Source organism: Elgaria multicarinata, chromosome 16, assembly GCF_023053635.1.
Source record: "Elgaria multicarinata webbii isolate HBS135686 ecotype San Diego chromosome 16, rElgMul1.1.pri, whole genome shotgun sequence".
Taxonomy (NCBI): domain Eukaryota; kingdom Metazoa; phylum Chordata; class Lepidosauria; order Squamata; family Anguidae; genus Elgaria; species Elgaria multicarinata.
In genome coordinates, this window is record NC_086186.1 from 27,273,367 (window position 1) to 27,295,357 (window position 21,991).

At 43.3% G+C, this 21,991-nt stretch overlaps 2 protein-coding genes across 3 annotated transcripts in view; both read left to right on the forward strand.

The window, feature by feature from the left end:
• CLPX (caseinolytic mitochondrial matrix peptidase chaperone subunit X) overlaps positions 1-7,686 on the forward strand; it is a 33,931-nt gene extending 26,245 nt beyond the window's left edge. For both annotated transcript variants that reach the window (XM_063142883.1, XM_063142884.1), the window contains 5 exons: positions 642-806; positions 3,057-3,356; positions 3,952-4,044; positions 4,774-4,880; positions 6,493-7,686. In XM_063142883.1, coding sequence (XP_062998953.1) covers positions 642-806; positions 3,057-3,356; positions 3,952-4,044; positions 4,774-4,880; positions 6,493-6,583 — 756 coding nt within the window. In that variant the 3' untranslated portion in view covers positions 6,584-7,686. The remainder of the gene's footprint in view (positions 1-641; positions 807-3,056; positions 3,357-3,951; positions 4,045-4,773; positions 4,881-6,492) is intronic.
• A 2,575-nt stretch (positions 7,687-10,261) lies between these two features.
• On the forward strand, positions 10,262-19,836 carry PDCD7 (programmed cell death 7). Its single transcript, XM_063142449.1, has 5 exons — positions 10,262-11,121; positions 15,376-15,514; positions 16,135-16,371; positions 16,734-16,821; positions 18,021-19,836. The coding sequence occupies exons 1-5, from the start codon at positions 10,282-10,284 to the stop codon at positions 18,136-18,138; spliced, it is 1,422 nt and encodes a 473-aa protein (XP_062998519.1). The 5' UTR covers positions 10,262-10,281; the 3' UTR covers positions 18,139-19,836.
• Positions 19,837-21,991: the final 2,155 nt, after the last annotated feature.

Sequence of the window (21,991 nt, forward strand, 5' to 3'; positions counted from 1 at the left end):
AAGAGCACCCCCAAACTACGGACCCGATCCTTTAGGGAGAGTGCAACCCCGTCCAGGACAGGGCAAACATCACCTCGCCGGACAGATGAACCACCCGCTAACAGTACCTCTATCTTGTCTGGATTGAGTCTCAGTTTGTTAGCCCTCATCCAGTCCATTACCGTGCCCAGGCACTGGTTCAGAACAGTCACTGCCTCACCTGGATTTGATGAAAAGGAAAGGTAGAGCTGGGTATCATCCCAGGGTCATCCAGTGAAGCAGAATGAGGAGAGGGAGGGGGGATTCAGGACAGATAAAAGGAAGCACTTCTTCACATAACACATATTTAAACTACAGAGCTTACAAGCACAAGATGTAGTGATGGCTACGAATTTGGACTGCTTTAAAAAGGGATTGGTCACCTTCATTCACAAGGACTACTCGTCATATGTCACCTAGAGTATTGCAGGCAGTATGCCTCTCCATACTAGTTCCCAGGGAACACAAGCAGGAGGCTGCTATTGCATTCAGTGTCCAGCCTATGGGCTGCCGACAGGCATTTGTTTGGCCAGTGTACCAAGAGGATCCTGGCCTAGATAAGCCATTAGCCTTACGTTCGTAAGTGTGAAAGTGTTGCTCATTCCTCTCTCACTTTTACTTAGGGTTTGTTAAAATTACTGGAAGGTACAATAGTGAATGTTCCAGAAAAGAATTCCCGCAAGTTACGTGGTGAGACTGTGCAGGTCGATACAACCAACATCCTCTTTGTAGCCTCTGGTGCTTTTAATGGTCTCGATAGAATCATCAGCCGGAGGAAAAATGAAAAGGTAAGCCAACAAGAAACTAGAATTCAACTTGTTTTTCATTACTGATAACTAATCCTGCAAAAGAGCAGGGTCATTGTGATGTGAAAAGTCTGGGTGAGGGAGCTATTTATGTTGTTGCTGGCAGGGGCAGTCCTCAAGGGGTGATCCTCTGGGCTTTGACACAAGAGCACCTCCCTATTTTGGCTTATGTGGGGGAGATAGTGGTGGTTAATGTTTTGAGATTCCTCCTGCTAAGCGGAGTAGTACACTTCTGGTGATATGGCCTAGTTGAGAGCTAGGGGCCGGTCAGCCTAAGTGAGAGGCAAGCGACTGGGCCCTGAATGGGAATTCCCTGGCATGCACCACTTGGGTAGGCGGTCCTTATAATGAAGGCGCTTAATGTAACTGTGGTGTTGCATATTTAATTCTAGTGCTGCTGCTTTTGATAGATTGGAGTGATTTGTAATGTATTTTTATCTGTGGCCTTGAGTTATATGGGGTTAACTTGTTGAAACAAAATATTTATGAATTAGTGTTATGCTGATATTATGTAAAGCAGTTAATTGTTTTGATGAAACATTGTGATTTTATTTAATTGTTTTTATGTTTAATATTAATTTAATAGGTTAACTGTTTCCATTGCTTTTTTTTCATTTGTGTGTGTTGGTGGCTTTGTGCAGAACAGAAAACCAAGATGTAAATATTAAAATGGAAAGGTGCTGTATATGCAAATAATTTGGACTCTTTAAAAGCCCACTCTGTTTTATCAATGGCCTTTTAACATTAGGATTTTTTATTTTAAAAAAATGAGGATCTGAGTATTATTCCTTAGGAGCACAATGGAATACTTTAAAAAAAAGGGGGGTTGGGGGAGGATGGGACAGGAAGAGCAAATCTTGGAGGCCCATGACCTTTTGTGTACTTATTTTACCTAAACCACCATTCTTGAATTTAGAGTATACATGAAACAGCTTGAATTAATTGATTCAATCCTCTTTAGGACAATAACCAAAAACCATCAGTCAGACTTTCAGATTAGGAATGTTAAACCTCTTTCAGCCTGAGGGCTGAATTCCGGTTCAAGGAGGCACTCAGGGTCTGCATTCCAGTGGTAGGCAGGACCTGAGGCAAAGGGAGCAGGGCTGAAATCCCAGCATAGTTTTGCATAATGTTCCTGCTGTCAGGAACTAAGGCTTAGGAGAGGCACTTCAACCTTTTAGAATGGGTTAAGAACTGCAAGAAAGCCAGAAATCCACCAAACGATCAGTGGTCAGGAGGGAAGGGGGTGGGGGCCTGGGAAAGGGGGCCTGGCCATTTAGGGACCCTGGGGGTGTGTGGATTGGGACCTCAGGAAGGCCAGTTTTGGCCCCTGGACCTGAGGTTCTGCACCCCTGTTCAAAACAATATCTAGCACATGATTAGACTTGTTTACGGCTAACGTAAAGTATTTTGGCTTTACATGGCGGTGGGGCATTTTGGGGCTTGGCAAAGTGTGATTTGTTGTTTTTTAAACAGGAGTCCCTGTGTGGTCAGCTCTTTCTAAAGAGCACTTTCAAGCATTAGCAAATGGTAATGTATTAATGTAAGAAGGTCATGTGCTGTACCCCATTGAATGAACTATGCTGTGAAACATTTTAGTCCTTCTATTGATAATACCTCACTGGGAAAGCTACGACAATAGAACCAATGACCTAGGGAGGTTGTGGGCACATTGGAGGCCTTCAAGATGCAGCTGGACAGCCATCTGTCAGGGATGCTTTAAGGTGGATTGATTGATTGATTGATTGATTGATTGCATTTCTATACCGCCCAAAAGCCAGAGCTCTCTGGGCGGTTCTCAAAACCGATTCTTGCATTGAGCAGGAGGTTGGACTCGATGGCCTTATAGGCCCCTTCCAACTACTATTCTATGATTCTAAACATTATAGCAGAACTGCAGTGGTTATATTGTCTGCAAAAATAAAACCACAAGGCTTTGCATACAATGGCTGCAGTGCTGGTTTCAAATCCCACTGAGAACCTCAGGGATAAGCCATTCAGCATAACTTACCTCTCTCGGTTGTTTGAAGGCTAAAATGCCACCCTGAGCTCCTTGTGGGATAGATGTGCAACAAATAATACTTGACATCTTTAAAACAGTTTTTGGGTAATGAGCTGGTCAAGAATTCTACCATGTATTGTTGCATCTGTAGTCACACACAGTGCATCTTTCTATAAAGCAAAAACTTCAGTGTGGCTTCCTTCTTAAACGCAGAACGTTTTGTCTTGCAGTATCTCGGCTTTGGAACTCCATCAAACCTGGGTAAAGGCAGAAGAGCCGCTGCGGCTGCAGACGTGGCTAATTTAGGTGGAGAGTCCAGCACGCAGCAAGATATGGAAGAAAAAGATCGCTTGCTACGGCATGTTGAAGCACGAGATCTTATTGAATTTGGCATGATCCCCGAGTTTGTGGGGCGTTTGCCGGTGGTGGTTCCGCTGCACAGCCTTGATGAGAAAACCCTTGTACGGATTCTTACTGAGCCCCGGAATGCTGTGATTCCCCAATACCAAGCATTATTCAGCATGGACAAGGTTTGGTAGCTTTTCTTTTGCTACTTGACACTGTTCAGAGCATTTTTGTGCTGTAACATTCATTTTCAAGAGAGCAAGACTCCCTCATTTAGCCACATTAAAATAGTGGGTTTTTAAATAGTGGTTATAATATAGATGCCTTTTAAAGCTGCGTATGAACAGTACCTTGCTCAAATTTCCAAGAATAAAGTACTTTAAAAAAATTGAAAGGAAGCTAGACTGGCTCCCGCCTTCATGTGTTTTCAGAGATAGGCAAAAACTTTTTTATTTTGGCAGGCCTTTCTGGACCTCCATCTATACCTGGGACTTGTAAAATTTGTTATGTATTTTTAATTTAATATTGAAACCTATTTTATTATATTTTTAACTTTTGTATATTTCTGTTTACAGCTTTTAACTGTGTATGTTTTAATTTTGTAAAGCCACCTTGAGGCCCAGCATTGGGCAAAAGGTGGGAAACAAATAAAAATGATGATGATGATGATGATGATAATAAAACACTTGTCTAAAGGTAACAGAAATTCCCATAGGGGAAAAAACAAATATTGAAATATGGAATATCTAAAAAAGTGTAATTTTGTTCTATATTTTCCAGTGTGAATTGAATGTTACTGAGGATGCTCTAAAGGCAATAGCCAGGTTGGCTCTAGACCGCAAGACCGGCGCTAGAGGTCTTCGATCTATAATGGTAAGGATTTGCCCTCTCCGCACAGCTATTAATCACCTAGGATGTAGCCATTAGTTTTGCATGTAAAAATTCCATTGGCTAGATTGGGGATAAAAGTGTAGGTTCGCAAAAGAGATTTTAGAAATTTAGAGACAGAAAGAGCAAAACGAAGTCTGTTAATGAAGTAACAAAGACGGGACAAGATTCACGGTAGCAAAAAGCACAGAGAAGGAAAAGTTTGCACAAGAAGAGTCTGGAGCAGAATGTAGAGGCATAGTTGCATCATGGAAGTTTCCCTGCGTATGTATGTGTTGTTTAAGTAAACGGGAGCAGCGCAAGAGCGCCGGTCTTGCAGAGCTCCTGTGCAAACCTGTCTTCTTGAGTAGGGTTTGCACAAGAGTATAATTTGCCCATAAGTCATATTTGTCTGTCTTATACGCTGCCACTCGTATTGATTTCCAAAACCTTCCCTTTTGAAGCAGCCATCTCACATTGCCTTGTGGTGGGGCCATTTCTTATTTTTAAGGTGGAGTTAGAAGGAAGTGGCTCCATGGGTGAGTGGACTTCAGGTTGGGGAAACAGCATTATAAGACTCCTAGCAAGTATATTACCTTGGAATCTGAGATTATAAAGCTTTTAGACTGTGTTTAGACACAGGAGTAGTCTACTGCTAGGTATGTCCTGGAACAGGAATTGTGCAGATTGTTGTGAACACAATCTTGAATGACTACTCCATCCTCCACTTCTTAGGAAAAGTTATTGCTGGAACCGATGTTTGAAGTACCCAATTCTGATATTGTATGTGTGGAAGTTGACAAAGATGTCGTGGAAGGAAAAAAAGACCCAGGTTATGTCAGGTAATGTTGGGTTTCCAACACTAGACTGGATTGGTTGCAGAAGTAGGCAAAACACTTTTCTCAATTAGGATCGTTCAGGAAATGTTCAATTAGATAACCTTTTTCTTGGTGGTTATGTTTTGTAGCTGCCTCTCACAGTAGGTGAGTACTGAACATTTGATGCAGAGTCTGTATATGGAGATTGCTAGTGAATGTCAACATTTTTATATTTTCAAAATTAAGACAAGGACTCTGTACAACACACCCAGTCGTGCAAAATGTTTTTTTTTTTAAACTTTATTGTTGGGTTACATTCTATAAAGATTTGTGCTTATTTGATACAGTTTGTCAGGGCTGTTTCCTGTGTGAAACATTTAATCAATTGGAAGTTCCACAGTAATACATTTATTTCTTTGAGTAGAACTTTCCCAGTAGCGTTTAGTATGTGTGTCTGTGTGTTTTCAAGGAGGGATTGGTGTGTTTGCTTTTATAACAGGATGTGGGAGTTGAAGACTGCTTGTGCATTTGAAGGCAGTTCAATGGCCCCTTGGAAGTAGAAGGAATCTTACCTAAAACTTTTTGTCAAAGAGCACTAGCAGTAATGCAAAGCTTGAAAGAGCAGCATACCTTTATTTCCAATAGTAGTAAACATCCTTTATATTTAGAGCTGAAAGTAGCCGTAAGGAATCAAGTCAATCCTCCTACTTCAGGGATTGAGTCCACTTCTGATATTTGTTTCTGGACTAAAAGTTACAAGAAATGAAGAATTTTAAAATTGGCCATTCCTTTATTTCATGGACTCGCAAAGTGAGGATCCACAGTAATGTGAAACTAGAATGCAAATGTCCAGTAAATTATTCTTAAACAGCAATTTAATTTCATAAGAGTTGGAAGGGGCCTATAAGGCCATTGGGTCCAACCCCCTGCTCCATGCAGGAATCCACCTTAAAGGATACCTGACAGATGGCTGTCCAGCTTACTGTTAAATGCCTCTAGTGTGGGAGAGCCCACGACCTCCCTGGGTCATTGGTCCCATTGTTGTACTGCTCTAACAGTCAGGAAGTTTTTCCTGATGTCCAGCTGGAATCTGGCTTCCTGTAACTTGAGACCCTTATTCCATGTCCTGCACTCTGAGATGATTGAGAAGAGATCCTTGCCCTCCTCTGAGTGACAACCTTTCAAGTATTTGAAGAGTGTGATCATGTCTCCCCTCAGTCTTCTCTTCTCCAGGCTAAACATGCCCAGTTCTTTCAGTCTCTCCTCATAAGGCTTCGTTTCCAGACCCCTGATCATCCTTGTTGCCCTCGTCTAAACCCCATACAACTTGTCTGCATTCTTGCCATTGTAGTGATGCTTTTAATCCTCATCATCCCCTCTTCTACTATAAATATCCTGAGCAACATACAACATAATAATAAAATCATGTCATAAAATCTGATGGGAATCAGTGCAAAAAATTCCACTGGGCTGACAAAAGCTTTTTGTGTAAGCCTAAGCACCTCTTTGGATCCAAACTTAGATGTCTGCAAGTTAACATTCCATGTTTAAAGTCTACCATTCATGACTTATCCTTTCTGAAATAACTCTGTTCTATTCATTACTTAAAATATTTGATCTTATTTGCATTTCATAGGGCTCCAGCTAAAGATTCTTCTGAAGAAGAGTATGACTCAGGAGTAGAAGAAGAAAGCTGGGGTCGCCAAGCAGATGCTGCAAACAATTAAAAACTGTCAGACTGTTCGGCAGAAAATGCACTTAAATGTTTTCATTTTTTGAGACTACACTTGGCTTTGCAGCCTATTGATAACGTTGGATCTTTCCTGAATATGATACATGGTCAGAAAATGTTGACAACGCTAATGAAAAACAGATCATGTATTTCTTGTAACATCATATTGATTTATTCAGTGGACACTTGGACTTCAATGATATAATGTTCAAAAATTAATTGTATATTACATTTTGCTCAATTTAAAAAAACAAAATATTTTTTTTACTGCATAAAAACAATTTCTCTCCTGCAAAATTCACCCCTTTCCCCTTTGGCTATCTTGGGGAGGAAATGTTTTGCTCATTTTCCTCCACCGGGAGCACTGCAGAGAGAAGGCGCTACACACCTGTGCATGAGTGGCCTGCAGCACGCTCCCTGTTCCCCCACACCTGACATTTAGATGACTGCAGCAGTACTCCATTGTGAGTATCTTCTCTCAACTTCAGCAAGTGGTGCCACTTTGTGGCAGTGGAAAATAGCTCTTCTTTCTAATAACAGTGACATAGCCCGATCTGATTCTGCGTGACTATGTGAGAACAGTCACTGAGAACAAAGGAAGTTAGTTGAGGGAGGGCATTGAACTACTCTTGTTCTCATCATGTGGCAAAAATTTGACTGGCTGTGTGACGTCGCTGTTACTAGGATCTAGGGACTGTACTTAATATTTTTTTTAAAAAAAAAAGTGCCAGGGCTTTAAACAGCAGTAAGCCAGCATGAAAAAAGTAAGATTTTGAGCATGTTTAGGGAAACATTAGGCCCCTCAAAATCCTGATTTTTTGCAATGGAATTCTTACTGAATAACTTTCAGCTGAACCCTAGCCTTTTCAGTTCTGGAACGCAATGGAGGTATTGCCAGTAGGTAAGGAATTTTACAGTAATGATACTTTACAAATTTGGCATGGAAACTAACATATATAAAAAAATAAAGCTAAGCTATTTCAAATCTCTTTCTCTCCTTCAGTTTGGAGATCATTCAGAATGTGTTAAATATCTCTTCTGCTTGAAATGCAGTAGGTGCTAGAGGTACTTGTTACATTTATTATGGAAGCTACCCTTTTTTTAAAAAAACCACCTGGTTATCAAACGCTTAAAACAAGGACAGTACTTTCTGGTCCACATACTCCACAGTGGTTATTTTCAAACCAATGGGATTGCTCTAGAGTAAATAAGTTGTGGAATGTGATTATATCTTAGAGCATCTTGCGCCACTTTACAAAAAACACACCCCATAATGCAACGCATTCAATAATTCGGTATAATACCAAAGGTTTCATTAATATTTACTTTAATTAAATGTCATATGTAGGTTTTGAAAGGAAAAAAGGATATTAGGTGAACCAGGAACTTGCTGCACCTTTCTTTGAGGGAATAAAGGTTTACAGGAAGAAACAGACCATAGAATATTTAAAATTCTATGCCAATATTTTAATATAGTACATTTTATTGAACGTACTGGAACCATCATGCATCAATTTTTTGGTGCCAGATATTTTTCCCAGCCTACCTTCTTATAACATTAAGAGGCACAAGAAAGTAACGTATAATTGTATAATATTTTTCTTGTAATCAGTAGTCACTGTTTGCACAAAATTCTTATTTAAGTTATAAGCTTAAACCGCTGGTCCTGTATCTTGTTAATTTTAAATATTTTAGCAAAGCAAAGATCGCTTTGTTTTAGAGTTAACTTGATCCTTTAGTAAAGTATTTGTAAAAAATCCAGAAGGACTTGTATGTTTTTGATTCACTTCCAAATTAAAATCTATACCTACGAACATGATGACTTTCCTTTGAGATGTGTCTAAAGTTTTGCTGAATTAGACTGAATGTTGATTTAAGCTGGTTATTCTAAATTAGCAACATGGCCACTAATGGAAAGTGTATATGGCGACATGCTGTTTGATTCTTAACACTTTCCACATCTTTCCTTGCCCTTTTCCTTAGTGTGAAATTGTGGGTTGCTGGGCAATTTAAGTAGCTCTGAAATAAGAATGGGAATTGATGTAATATCTGCCAATGTCAGAAACACAAATTTGAGAGCCAGTGTGGTGTAGTGGCTAGAGTGTCAGTCTGGGAGTCGGGAGATCCGGGTTCTAGTCCCCACTCGGCCATGGAAACTCACTGGGTGACTTTGGGCCAGTCACAGACTCTCAGCCCAACACACTTCACAGAGTTGTCGTTGTGAGGATAAAGTGGAGAGGAGGAGGATTATACATGCCACCTTGGGTTCCTTACAGGAAAAAAGACGGCATATAAATGCAACAATAAATAAATACTCTAATGGTTCCCCAAGATACCTTCAAGCCGAAGTGGAGCAATTGCTCCCTGCCAGTCTATTACTTTCCACTCCGTAGTTTTATGCTGTTGGTTCTGAAGAATACAATGAGATTGGCAGAAAATGAGTGGCGTTAGAATTATGTAGGTTGTGCACTAAGCATTTTTTTTAGCCTAATTCTAGCGGAGCCCAGGTTTCTTAGCTGGGAATGTAGCATTATTTATTTATTACATTTATATCCCGCCTTTTTTCCTCCAAGGAACCCAAGACGGCGTACATAATCTTTGACCCCAGACCAGGTGTTTTGAGTTGGCAAGCTTATTCACAGTGCCATCCTAACCAAATTTTACTCAAATTTATGCCCTCATTCCATTCAAGGGGACCAGAACCTGGCCTACACATCCTGCAGAATGTGTTGGTAGAATATGCACATGGATGATTCTCTTAATTAGAAAAGGGCTAATTTTGTTTTGCTTTTGAACATTTTAAAAATAGTCCTGCTAATGTGAGTTTTAACGCAAACGTCATTCATTATCTCTGTTGCAAGTTGAAGAAGGCTGCGGCTGGGAGGAAATTGCTCACATCCCGTGGTGATGTAGGTTGGGGGTAAGGCTGGAAAAGTAGGTTACGACAACTCTGCAATAATGCTGAAGGTTGGGAATGAGGCTGCTTGGATTCCCAACCCAGGCAAATCCCATAGAAAAGGGTCAATCTATTTCATTGCCCTTCAAGCCTCTTCCCAGGCTGAATTCAGCACTTATTTCCATGCGGAAGCCTTTTGCTCTGCTGGCTTGCATGCAGTTACACTTTTAACGTTAAAAAGGCTTTTTACAACTATGTATTTTAATGAAATAAAACCTCAAGAGCACAGGAACCTCACATCCCTGCTGCTATATGTGTAAGCACACTGGGGCCCAAGGTATGTCTGTCACTTTTTCTAGTGCGATCCGATACATGTCTACCAAGAAGTAAGCCCCAATGAACCCAATGGGATCTGAGGAGGCATGCATAGGATTGCAGCCTTCCCCAACCTCGTCCCTTGCAGATGTGTTGGACTACAACTTACAGTACAGCTGGCTGGGAGGGGAGGAATGCTGGGAGTCGTAGTATACTGCAAGCTTCCCTTCTTTCCCCCCCACCCCGTTTTGCATTAATATCTAGCCTGACGCAGAATTCTGCTGAACTCGAAAGCTTGTTCCCTATATGTTGTGACATTTCTATGCCAGACGTGGATTTGATCTGTGCGACGCTTCCTCCCGCGCTACAGGGGGCGCTGCTCCTTTCCCCTCTTCCCTTCTTAACCGGAAGCCGCGGCCTGAGCGCAGGCTTTGAGGATTACTAGGCCTCAACTAACTGACTGACTGACTTTTGACTGAGTGATGTCTCAGCCGCCGCCGTTCCCCTCACGCTTCGCGGGGCCGCCTCAGCTCCGCTGCTTCCCGTCGACGGGGGGGCCTCCCCCGGGGTTGTTCCGTGGGCCGCCGCCTCAGGCTTTTTCTCCTTCGCCGTTCCCGCCATTTTCGGGCGCGGGCCTACCATCGCCTGCTTACCCGCCGCCTCGGCCTCCATTCCTGCCTCCTCTTCCATGGCAGCAGCCTCCACTCCCGGAGCGGCCTTCGCCTCAATGGAGGCCGGAGGCTTCGCCGTTGTTCGTGGCCGAGCGGCCTAGGCCCAGGCCTGCGCTTGGGCCTGAGGCAGCGGGGCCACCCGGCGGCCTGAGGAGAGGAGGCCGGGATGGCGGCGGCGACGGCAGCAGCAGCAGCGACGACGACCACGGCGAGCAATGGCTGAGCCGCTTCTTGGCGCGTCGCCGCCCCGCAACCGCCGCGTCGCCGCCGCCTCCTCCGCCGCCCCGCGGCTTCGGCCCCAGCCAGGCGGGGCGGGCGGCCGCGGAGGCGCTGCGGCTGGTAGCCCAACTCGCCGCGCTGTGTGGCGACTGGCGGCGGCGGGGCGACGAAGCCGAGGGAGAGGAGGTGGCCGCGGCTGAGGCCCGGCTGGCGGAGCTGCGGGAGGCGGTGCGGCCGCTACGGAGCGACGGGCCCCTGGCCCAGCTGCGGCGCCGGGTGGCGAGAGGCCGCAAGAAGCGGCTGCGGCGCCGGCAGCGGAGAGAGGAGGGCCGCGCGGCGCGCGAGGAGGCGGCGGCCCGCGAGGCCGAGCGCGAGGCGCAGATCGAGCGCTGGCGGGCCCGGCGGGCCCAGGAGGTGGAGGAGAGGCGCCGGGTGGGTTGCGGCCCGAGCTTGGGAGCCGGGCCCCGCTTTTGCAGGCAGGCAGGCAGGCAGGCAGCCTCGCAAGGGAGGAGGACACTGGGTGGCCCTAAGTCATCCCGTCATGAGAAGGAAGTGGCTTATGCTAGGGTGACCCTATGGAAAGGAGGACAGGGCTCCCGTATCTTTGCACTGAAAAGTGGATTTCAGCAGGTGTCATTTGTTAGGGTGACCCTATGGAAAGGAGGACAGGGCTCCCGTATCTTTAACAGTTGCATAGAAAAGTGGATTTCAGCAGGTGCCATTTGTTAGGGTGACCCTATGGAAAGGAGGACAGGGCTCCCGTATCTTTAACAGTTGCATAGAAAAGTGGGTTTCAGCAGGTGCCATTTGTTAGGGTGACCCTATGGAAAGGAGGACAGGGCTCCCGTATCTTTAACAGTTGCATAGAAAAGTGGATTTCAGCAGGTGCCATTTGTTAGGGTGACCCTATGGAAAGGAGGACAGGGCTCCCGTATCTTTAACAGTTGCATAGAAAAGTGGATTTCAGCAGGTGTCATTTGTTAGGGTGACCCTATGGAAAGGAGGACAGGGCTCCCGTATCTTTAACAGTTGCATAGAAAAGTGGATTTCAGCAGGTGCCATTTGTTAGGGTGACCCTATGGAAAGGAGGACAGGGCTCCCGTATCTTTAACAGTTGCATAGAAAAGTGGATTTCAGCAGGTGTCATTGGTATGCATGTCGCACCTGGTGAAATTCCCTCTTCATCACATCAGTTAAAGCTGCAGGAGCCTTCCCTCTTTTAAATCTGGTCACTCTAGTATAGCTCCTGCAGCTTTAACTGTTGTGATGAAGAGGGAATTTCACCAGGTTCTCCATATATACAAATGACATCTGTTGAACTTCGCTTTTCTATGCAACTGTTAAAGATACAGGAGCCCGGTCCTCCTTTTCATAGGGTCGTCCTAACCGCTTGGGGCTTTTCGCATCCTCTGCTTACTGTGAGGTAGTAGGGTGACCCTATGAAAAGGAGGACAGGGCTCCTGTATCTTTAACAGTTGCATAGAAAAGGGAATTTCAGCAGGTGTCATTGGTATGCATGTCGCACCTGGTGAAATTTCCTCATCACATCAGTTAAAGCTGCAGGAGCTATACTGTGAACAGATTTAAAAGAGGGCAGCTTTAACTGTTGTGATGAAGAGGGAATTTCACCAGGTTCTCCATATATACAAATGACACCTGCTGAAATTCCCTTTTCTATGCAACTGTTAAAGATACAGGAGCCCTGTTTTTCTTTCCATATGGTCACCTTAGATTTGACCTCTGGACTTGAGCTTCTGCACCCTGATGTAAGCTGTGCCATATGAAGTTACAGAATTTGGCCTGATGTGGAATTTGCCTTTGTTCTTCACAGATTGTAAACTACTCCAGTCAAGCGCTTTGGCTAGGGTGACCCTATGAAAAGGAGGACAGGGCTCCTGTATCTTTAACAGTTGCATAGAAAAGGGAATTTCAGCAGGTGTCATTTGTAGATATGGAGAACCTGGTGACATTTCCTCTTCACTACAACAGTTAAAGCTGCAGGAGCTATACTGTGAACAGATTTAAAAGAGGGCAGCTTTAACTGTGGTGATGAAAAGGAAATTTCACCAGGTTCTCCATATATACCAATGACACCTGCTGAAATTCCCTTTTCAATACAACTGTTAAAGATACAGGAGCCCTGTCCTCCTTTTCATAGGGTCACCCTAGCTTACGCCAACCGTGCAGTGTAGCCCTCTGTCAATACCGCCAGTTGAAGTGAGGTTTGAGTAAACATGCACGTGCTCCAGCCGCAGTTCTGTGCTTGTTTGCATGGGAGCAAGGATCCTTTGAGCACGGTGGGCTTTGCCTTTGAGTAGACACGCACACCCTATGCACACTTACGAGGCTGGATCAGACCGAGGGTCCATCTAGTCCAGCACTGTGTTCACACAGTAGTCGACCAGGGACTCACAAAGCAGGACACGGGGTGCAACAGCATCCTCCCACCCGTGTTCCCCAGCAACTGGTGTACATAAACTTACTGCCCCTGATAATGGAGGTAGCTTACAGCCATCAGGAATAGTAGCATTTTGAATAGCCAGCTCCTCCAGGAATTTATCCAACCCCCTTTTAAAGCCATCCAAATTGGTGGTCATCACTACATCTTGTGGTAGTGAGTTCCATAAGAGTAAGCCTTATTGAACACAGTGTTAGATGCTTATGATAACATTGTAGTTCAATGTTCTGTACCCTGTTGCGAGTCGGGGGGGTGTTGTGTCGAAGGTGGGGGCTTTACATGTAGGCCGTCATTAATACTGCAGGATAAAAGTGGGGTTGGGTATTTATTTTATTCATTTATTACATTTATATACCGCCCCATAGCCAAAGCTCTCTGGGCGGTTTACAAAAGTTAAAAACAGTGGCCATTAAAAAGTATACAAAATTCAAAGCAACATAGATATATTAGCTGAGTTTAATCAGTTTCTACAGATTATTATTGTCATTAAAGAGATTTTTAATCCACTTTTCAGGACACTGTCCTCCCAAAGCATCTTACAATACCACAAAACACAAGCATACAATTACAATTAAGCACAAAAATGCTGGGAGCAGGAGCAGCTAATGATTTTTAAGCACCAAATGCAGACTGGAGCAAATGAAGTCTTCAGGGTGTTTTTTTTTAAGGCAGCAGTGATGAGGCTATACATCTCTAAATCCCTGGAAAGGGAGTTCCAAAAGTGTGAGCCACCACTGAGAAAATGCTCTCTCTAGTGTACACCAACCTGGTGGGCCAGAGAGTAGAGCTAACACCCCTCGACTTCCAGCATAAGCACAGAATTTACACACTAGCAGCATCTCTTTATTTATGGTTCTCAACACATGCTGGCCACTGAGGAAAAGATGCAGGGAGTGCTGGGCTCAGTAGACACATACGCAAGCATGCCGCTCGCTCAAAATGGACTGCTTGCTGCACAGCCTGATCAACAAGTTTGTTGTCTCAAAATGTATTCTAAGTCTTTTTTGGCCAGTAGCTTATGGTTCTTTCGGATGAGCAATTCCGCTTGGTAGTTGAGGATTGCGGCCTGAGTCAAGGAGTGGAACCTGGGAGCTCAGAACTAAGTAAATTAGGGCAGGGGAGAAAGGTTAGCTCCTATTGCAGGGACGGGGAGGTTTCTACCATGGGCCTGTTACTTTTGTGTGGGTCAGTCACCTGAGGGTGCCTCTGAAAGCATAGGTTGGGTTGGCGATTAGCTGGCTCAATCCACACCTTCAAAGCTCTCCTGAGGCTTAACCCACCCCTCTCTATGGCTGAGTTTGGATGACACACTAATCAACAGGAACAGAACGGGAAACAACGGTTGATCAGTGTGTTGTCCAAACTCAGCCTATCTCTCTGCCAGCTCTCTTTACTCTCTCCCTCAGGTAGATTGTTGGGTGTTGCTGCTAAAAGGAGCATCCCTGCTCTAACGCATCAGAACATTTTCTAATGCAAATGGATTTTTTTCCTGTGCAAATTAACCTAATGTGCATTGGAAATTTTTCCAATTCAAAATTTACTGGAAAACCCACTTTGCTGCTGGGGAGTGTTACGTCGTCAGTTTTCATGCTTATTTTGAATTTTATATATCAAAAGTAGTATGCTACCCTGTTTCCCCGAAAGTAAGACATCCCCCGAAAATAAGACCTACTTCCAGTTTTGCCCCTCGCTGTAATATAAGGTATTCTTCTTCATGGAAAAATAAGACATCCCCTGAAAATAAGACCTAGCGCATCTTTGGGAGCAAAAATTAATATAAGACACTGTCTTATTTTCGGGGAAACAGGGTAGCAACATAAATCTGCATGCAAAATCTTGATGTAGAAAGAGAAAGTCTGATACATGTGGAGACAAATTTGATGAAGAAAATGAAGAAAACCGCTATAATTTGTGCCAGGTTTGGCCCTAGCATCTTTTTTCAATGCCAGAGGATTAACCATTAAAATGCATGAAGTGCAGGTGACTACAAATTCATGGGGAAAGCGGCTATCTAGAGCCGTTAGCCACGTTGAGCACAGCAAAGTCTGAAGACAAACATGGGCTAGAGGAGGGTGCCATCTTGCCCTGCTTGTAGGCCTCTGAAGTATCTGACTGAAGGCTTCCAGACTAGATGATCCACACACACACCCTATCTTGTCTGCTATAGCAGGATTCTTATATTCTTATCTGTGTTCTTAAATGTATACTCATAGATTCTTTCCCTTTAGGAACAGGAACTTAAAGCTGCTGCAGACAGTGTGTTATCTGAAGTAATGAAAAAACAAGCAGACACAAAGCGCATGGCAGAAATTGTGCGTGGCTTAGAAAAGCTTAGGAAACTAAGAAAAGACGCAGCAGGAAGAAAAGGTAAACTATCTTGGACTACTCAGAACTGCATATAATCCTGTGCTTTTTTGTACTCATATATGGTGAAAAATAGCTGGGAAGGCATTTGCATTACAGCCACATCATTTTAGTCAGTTTTGTCTTGCTTTATCTGTTGTTCCTCACTTCTTCTAATAAACTGTGGCTTAGATGTGTGGTGAGCGTAGTGTTTCTAGGTTTTTTATTATTTATTTGTTTGATTAGTACCCTGCCTTTCTACCAAGAAAAATGGTACACAGAATGACAGTTTTTGTAAATATTGTTATAAATACGCAGCATATTTCAATGGAATAAGTTGATGCATCTTGTTCCTTCCTCTGTGCCTTTGTGCAGTGAAACAACCCACAGTTATGGGGACAAAAGGAGCACACCACCAGGCAACTGACCACCCTGTTGCAAGCAAACAGAGTATTCAGATGGGATGGGCAGGGATGCTACCATGGAAAACACTGTTTGTTGTTGGGGGTGCTTACTCTATTTACTTGTATTTCATTGTTTTGTGTAAGTCACCTAGGGGAATCTTCTGGATCCAAACGTGGAATAGAAATAAATTAATATTTGATTTCAGTTGTGTGATGGGTGGTTGTTGTTGTTTTGTACAGGTATTTCTCCACCCCCTGCTGCGGATGAAGCCTTTGAAAATGAAGTCCAGAGCTTAAGGACACTGATTAAAAAGCGCACTGAACTCTATGAAGCTGAAGAACGAGCTTTGCGTGTTATGCTGGAAGGAGAACAGGAAGAAGAAAGAAAAAGAGAAATGGAGAAGAAACAGAAGAGAGAAAAGGAAAAGCTCCTGCAGCAGAAATGTGAAATGGATTCCAAACTGTTTGGAGATCCAGGTCATTTTCAGCATGCTCTCGTGTGTTTGGTGGGGTGTGCACTTGAAATGCAGGGGTACTGTGCTTTAACTGTGAACCCACATTGGAGAAAGTGTATAGTTTTTTAAAAAGTGTGTTTTGCAAAAAGTCTAAGATTAAAATGGTATGAGCTCCTTCCTCCCTTTCTGTTTTTAATATGTTTATGTCATACCTGTGTCTCCCTCAACACCTCCAGTCAGGCTACTGAGTATAATTGTATTTAAAAATAGGGTTTAACATACTCAGTAGCAAATCATTTATGACTTCCATTCTTGAATAACAGATGTTAGCTCTTGTTTTTGTGTTTGAGTGTCTTTTCTTAATTATTACCTTACATTTTACAGATGAATTTCCCCTTGCCCGACTTTTGGAGCCCTTTACACAGTATTATTTACAAGCAGAATATTCCGCACCAGCTCTCATCCAGATCAGGTAAGAAGCAACAGCGTTGCAGTAAATAAAGCAATGTAGGTTATTGGGTTTTATGGTTTCATATGAAAGTTTTGTCAAATCCTGAAAAGTCTTACCTGCATTTACTTAATGATGCAAAATGAATTCTGATCAGAGAAATTTGTTATAGCCAATATTATTCATCTGTAAACAGGCTGCAGTCATCAAAACTGTTGGGGCAATAAAACCTCCCTGGCCCCAAACACTGGAGCCGGCAAGGGCAAGTTCTAGTGTATCTTTCTTCCCATCCATCTCAACCGTGTCCCAAATTGCATTCTTTACTTTCTTCCCATAATTAAAGGGGTGCCATTTCCCCCACCCCCTCATGAGAAGAAGTGAACATTGCTCTTGGAGAAACTGTAGTGGACAGTTTTAACTATTTCATTATATTAAGCAGTACATATGTATTATAAATGAAAATACCTATCACTAACATTGGCTCAGCCTCCGCTGACAAAGTTCCCTTGGGCTGCGACAGTGCATTGCATTCACCCTCCAACCAGGCTTCTGCTATATATGGATCCCCGTTGTACCCTATGCAGCAGCTCGGATCCTTGCGTCCCCCTGCCCTGATATCAGTGGATGGGTTTTTCCCACAGTTGGACGGGCTCGAGGGGATGAAAGGGGCTCCTTGTATCCCCTCGACCCTATCTCCAAATGGATTGGAGTGGTAAGGCACGTGCACATTGCTGGGAATATGCACCCAGGGACGGCATGTGCCCATGCCGGGAAGCACGTGAGGAGCTGAGGGTCGCGCTGCCCCACCAAGGGATGGCATGAATGGGGCTCTCCAAGCGCTTGCCATCACGGGATTATTTCCCCTGCCGATGGAGCCCCTGCTGGGCTACAGCACCCAGGGGTTCTGCTGCTCTTGCCTCGCGACTCTGTCGGCAAGGGAAATTATCAACAGGGCCCGCCACACGACACAATAACCAATGGTTGTGCAGAAAAACAACTCCGCAAACCCTTGTTTTTCTCTGTTGGTTATTTTTTTGAAATAACTAACCGTGGCATGTTTTTTGTCCGACAGACAACACGTTAGTCAATGGGGGACTATTTAATCAACGGTTGATTAACTAGTCCACCATTAGCTAATGTGTCGTCCGAACTGAGCCACTGTGAAAGGAAGGCTTCAGATGAGGATTGAATATGATGCTCATTATGCTGCTTTTCTGTTAAAGGCATGAATGGGATCGCTATCTGGTACCTGCAGATCACCCCGAAGGAAATTTTATCCCACCAGGATGGGTCCTTCCCAGTCAACCTTCCAATGACATCTGGGCCACAGCTGTCAGATGATGGCTTCAAAGTCCCACTGAAGCAGTTGTATGAGTAATAAATCACATTTTGTAAGTCCTTTGGGGTTTAAAACATCTCAGAAATTTGTTGAAAAACAGGGATATGAAGATGGATATGAAAAAGCTGATTCAGAAGACAAATACTGTTTGCAGAAAATGTGAAACGCTTAGAGATGATGCCAGAGGTCCGTTGCAAGTTCAGAGGAATTTAATCACAATAATATTGTAATGGAGCTGCTGTTGCTATTGTATATGTTGGTGTGGAAGGTGTAGCTCTGCACTTTAAATCCAATACACCTTGCCTCAGAATTTTTAAACTTATACAATATTTCTGCCCTGACTTAAAAGGTGGGAAATGGTTGCTGCAAAGTTAACAGTGTTGTTCCAATAGCAGAGTAAAGAATTTGTCATGGGCATGTGCGACAGCACATTTAAGAACCTGTGCTATTAACTGCACCCTGCTAAGGCAAAATGCAGTCCTGAGACCATGTAGCATATGCATCTGTTGAATATTATTGCATGTGTTTTTTATCTGATTTTTCATGGGAAATCAGAGTTAATTATCATGAAGTAACATCAAAGACTATTCGTGAAGCCTTTGGAACTTTATCCAGGTTCTCAAGTTTCAGTTACGTCTTTTTGGACTCTATAGTTATGTTGACCTTATGTGCATTGAGATGTGGCTAATTATCACCTCCTTTCATTTAGTGCTAAAGCACTTCAGATGGAACAATGTGGAGAGAATTAATAGCAGCACTGCCACTTCGTTGATACAAATTGCACCTACTTAGATTTTTCATATGCGCATATGATGTACATACTCAGGAAAGCATTATTTTTCTGTCTTCTCTTAAAGTAGGAAAACTGGAAAAGAGATAGCAACTGGGATATTTTTTGTCTGTTTAATAGCTCACAAGTTAAGTCAAACTAGGGTTCAGTTTTGAATGAACCTTATGCGTCTGTGTCTTGCTTTAGTGAGAGACTTTAATAGAAACCCAAATGGATAAACATTACAAACCAGGATCAAACCATCGTTTGCATTCCCGGTTTGGTGGGCAAGTAAAAAACATACTTTGTTAGTTTGGATAAATGGTAAATTGGTTTCCACGAAAGCAGAAGTATCTCATTAAAGTGGAGCGGGAGAATAATGAGCACAGAGATCATTCATGGAATACCGCACCATGATTTTGTGTTGCATGTGAACCAGCTTTGGCACTTCAGGAGATGAGCATCTAATGTTTCACAACCTTCTAAAATATACTTCATAAACGTAGTGATACATTTTCCATGGATGCTGTGATTTCTAAGTTGCTAAACGTTGGAGGCTGCTCTTGACAACAAAAATAATAATGAGCCATTTTAATATTTATGCTAAACATCAAAGAGAGGATTTCTCCTGGAAAGTTGTAGAGTTGAAGCTGTGTTGCAATCTGCACAACTTGTCAGATTTAAGAGAACTAGAAACCTTTGACAAGCAATTGAATGGCATTTTACACTAAAATCGGCAGCTTGCTACAAAAGTATCTCCAAAATACTTGTGTAAAACAAGTGCCACTTTGTGCTTTGAAACAAAATTGTATTAAAGGGGAGTGGCCCAAATGCAATGTGGTAAATTGTTACAACTGTTGTTTTTAGTGCTATTTAATAAAAAACTCACTGGATTTTATTTGTAATAAATAAATAAATATTTTGCACTGTGCCTGCACCTTGTTTTATTCATTTATAATATATACCATTTGCTATTATAAAATCCCTAAGGGTTAACATTTTAAAAATAGAATATAAAAGCAAGATATAATAACAAATAACTGAAAAAGTTACAAAAAAATTACAATAAACCCAGAGCAGTAGCGTCCATTCCAGGTCAAGAATAGGTGTGGAGGTGTTTAAAACTTGCTACTGTTTCTGCCTCTCAAACCACATGTGGGAGAGTGTTCCAAAGGGTGGGTGCCATGTGTTGTTACCTGATGACATCCCATTGGTCGTGGAACGATCAAGAAGACCTCAGAAGATCACGGGGTGAACTGGGTATGTATATAGGAAGGTGGTCAATTGCTATCCTGGCCCCAGATCATTTAAATTTGTATGGATACAACAAAATGAACATTTCTCTGTAGTGAAGTTCTTTTAACACAGGTATAATATCTGTGGTGCTCCACTGAGCATCCTAATTGTTGCAGTCTGCACTAGCTGTAGCTTCTGAACGAGTCACAAGTGCAGCTCCATATAGAGTGTGTTACAGTAATGTAGCGAGGTTAACAATTCCTGAACCACAGTGGCTAGTGGTTCAGGAATGGGTGTAGTTGGCACACCCGCTGAAGATGCTCATGGGTCCTTGGGGCCAACGAGGTCACCTGAGTCTTCAGAGACAAAGATGGATCAGATGCACCTCCAAACTATTTACCTATTCCTTCAGGGGGAGTGTAATGAAGGGGGAATCTACATGTACAGAAAGCGCCTTTCCCCACCTGTTCTTCATGCTCAGTGTGCATCGAAGCCTCGTGATTCATGTGATGTTTTTTGAAATCTGCCCCCATAACACTGCATCCGACATTACTCTCCGCTGTGAAAGTGCCCCTTTTATCCCGTCTTATAAGGTGTTAACCTGATATTTCTGTTAATGTGTGAATCAATGCTACACTGTTTCCTCCCCGACCCCGTAGGCTGACCATATATGGTTATGTTTCCGCTTGAACTTAGCCAATGGGTGTTCAGTACGCTTTTGGTGCAAAGTGGAACCGTTTTATCTCCCGAGCTTTCCGTGTCTTCACTTGTCTCAATTAAAAAATAAATAAAATCTGGGCACTTTCAAGGATATCATCAGTGAGGACGACGTTACCCCTCTCTGGAACGCCCTGTTGCTGCGGTAGGAAGACATGATTTGATAGATGTGTGACCTGGGGAAATAGAGCAAATCGCAGTAAATGGGAAGAAACAACGATAGGGATTGAGCAGTGTGGTGTGCGAAGTTTTGCTGGGGGAGAAATTATGGAACTCACTACCACAAGTGATGGCCACCGATTTGGATGTCTTTAAAAGGGGGTTGGATAAATTCCTGGAGGCAAAGGCTATCAATGGCTACTAGACCTGATGGCTGTGTGCTGTCTCCAGTATTTGAGGCAATACGTCTGTGTGCACCAGTTGCTGGGGAACATAGGTGGGAGGGTGCTGTTGCACCATGTCCTGCTTGTTCATCCCTGGCCGATGGCTGGTTGTCTACTGTGTGAACAGATTGCTGGGCTAAATGGACCCATGGTCTGATCCAGCAGGGCACTTCTGATGTTCTTATGAGAAGAAGAAAAATGTGCAAGGAGGTGCTTTGAATGCAATGTGTAGATTTTGCCCCAGTCCAGAACAAGTAAACAACCCTGGGAATCATCCACCCACAGAGTCTCTGTCATGTCCATCTGTACAGGATTGTACAAAATAACATACATGTTCTAGAGCAACTCCATTGAATTAAATCGCATGAAATCAACCAGAGAGCAAGCCAATTCATAAGAAGGGCTTCTCACCACAAGTGATTTGGCTTCTTATTCTCTTGGAAGACTTGGTGATACCAGCTTAAGCTCTCAAGCAGATCTAATCATGAGCTTTAGAAAAGTGAGCCAAGCATTCACCTGACTTCCTACGTAAGCACTTAAACATCCCAGTATGGGATAGCTAGCTAAGAAGACCTTACCTCCGTCTACTGCAGGACAAGCACTGCTACGTGGTTTCTTTCTAAGGTATGCTTAACTTTGCATAGGAAATACGCTGAAATACATCAAGTGGCTATTTGGGAGCAGGTCTTTTCATTCGTAGCCCCCACCCCAGTCATGGAAGACCCTCCTACAGAGCTCTGCCTAGCACCA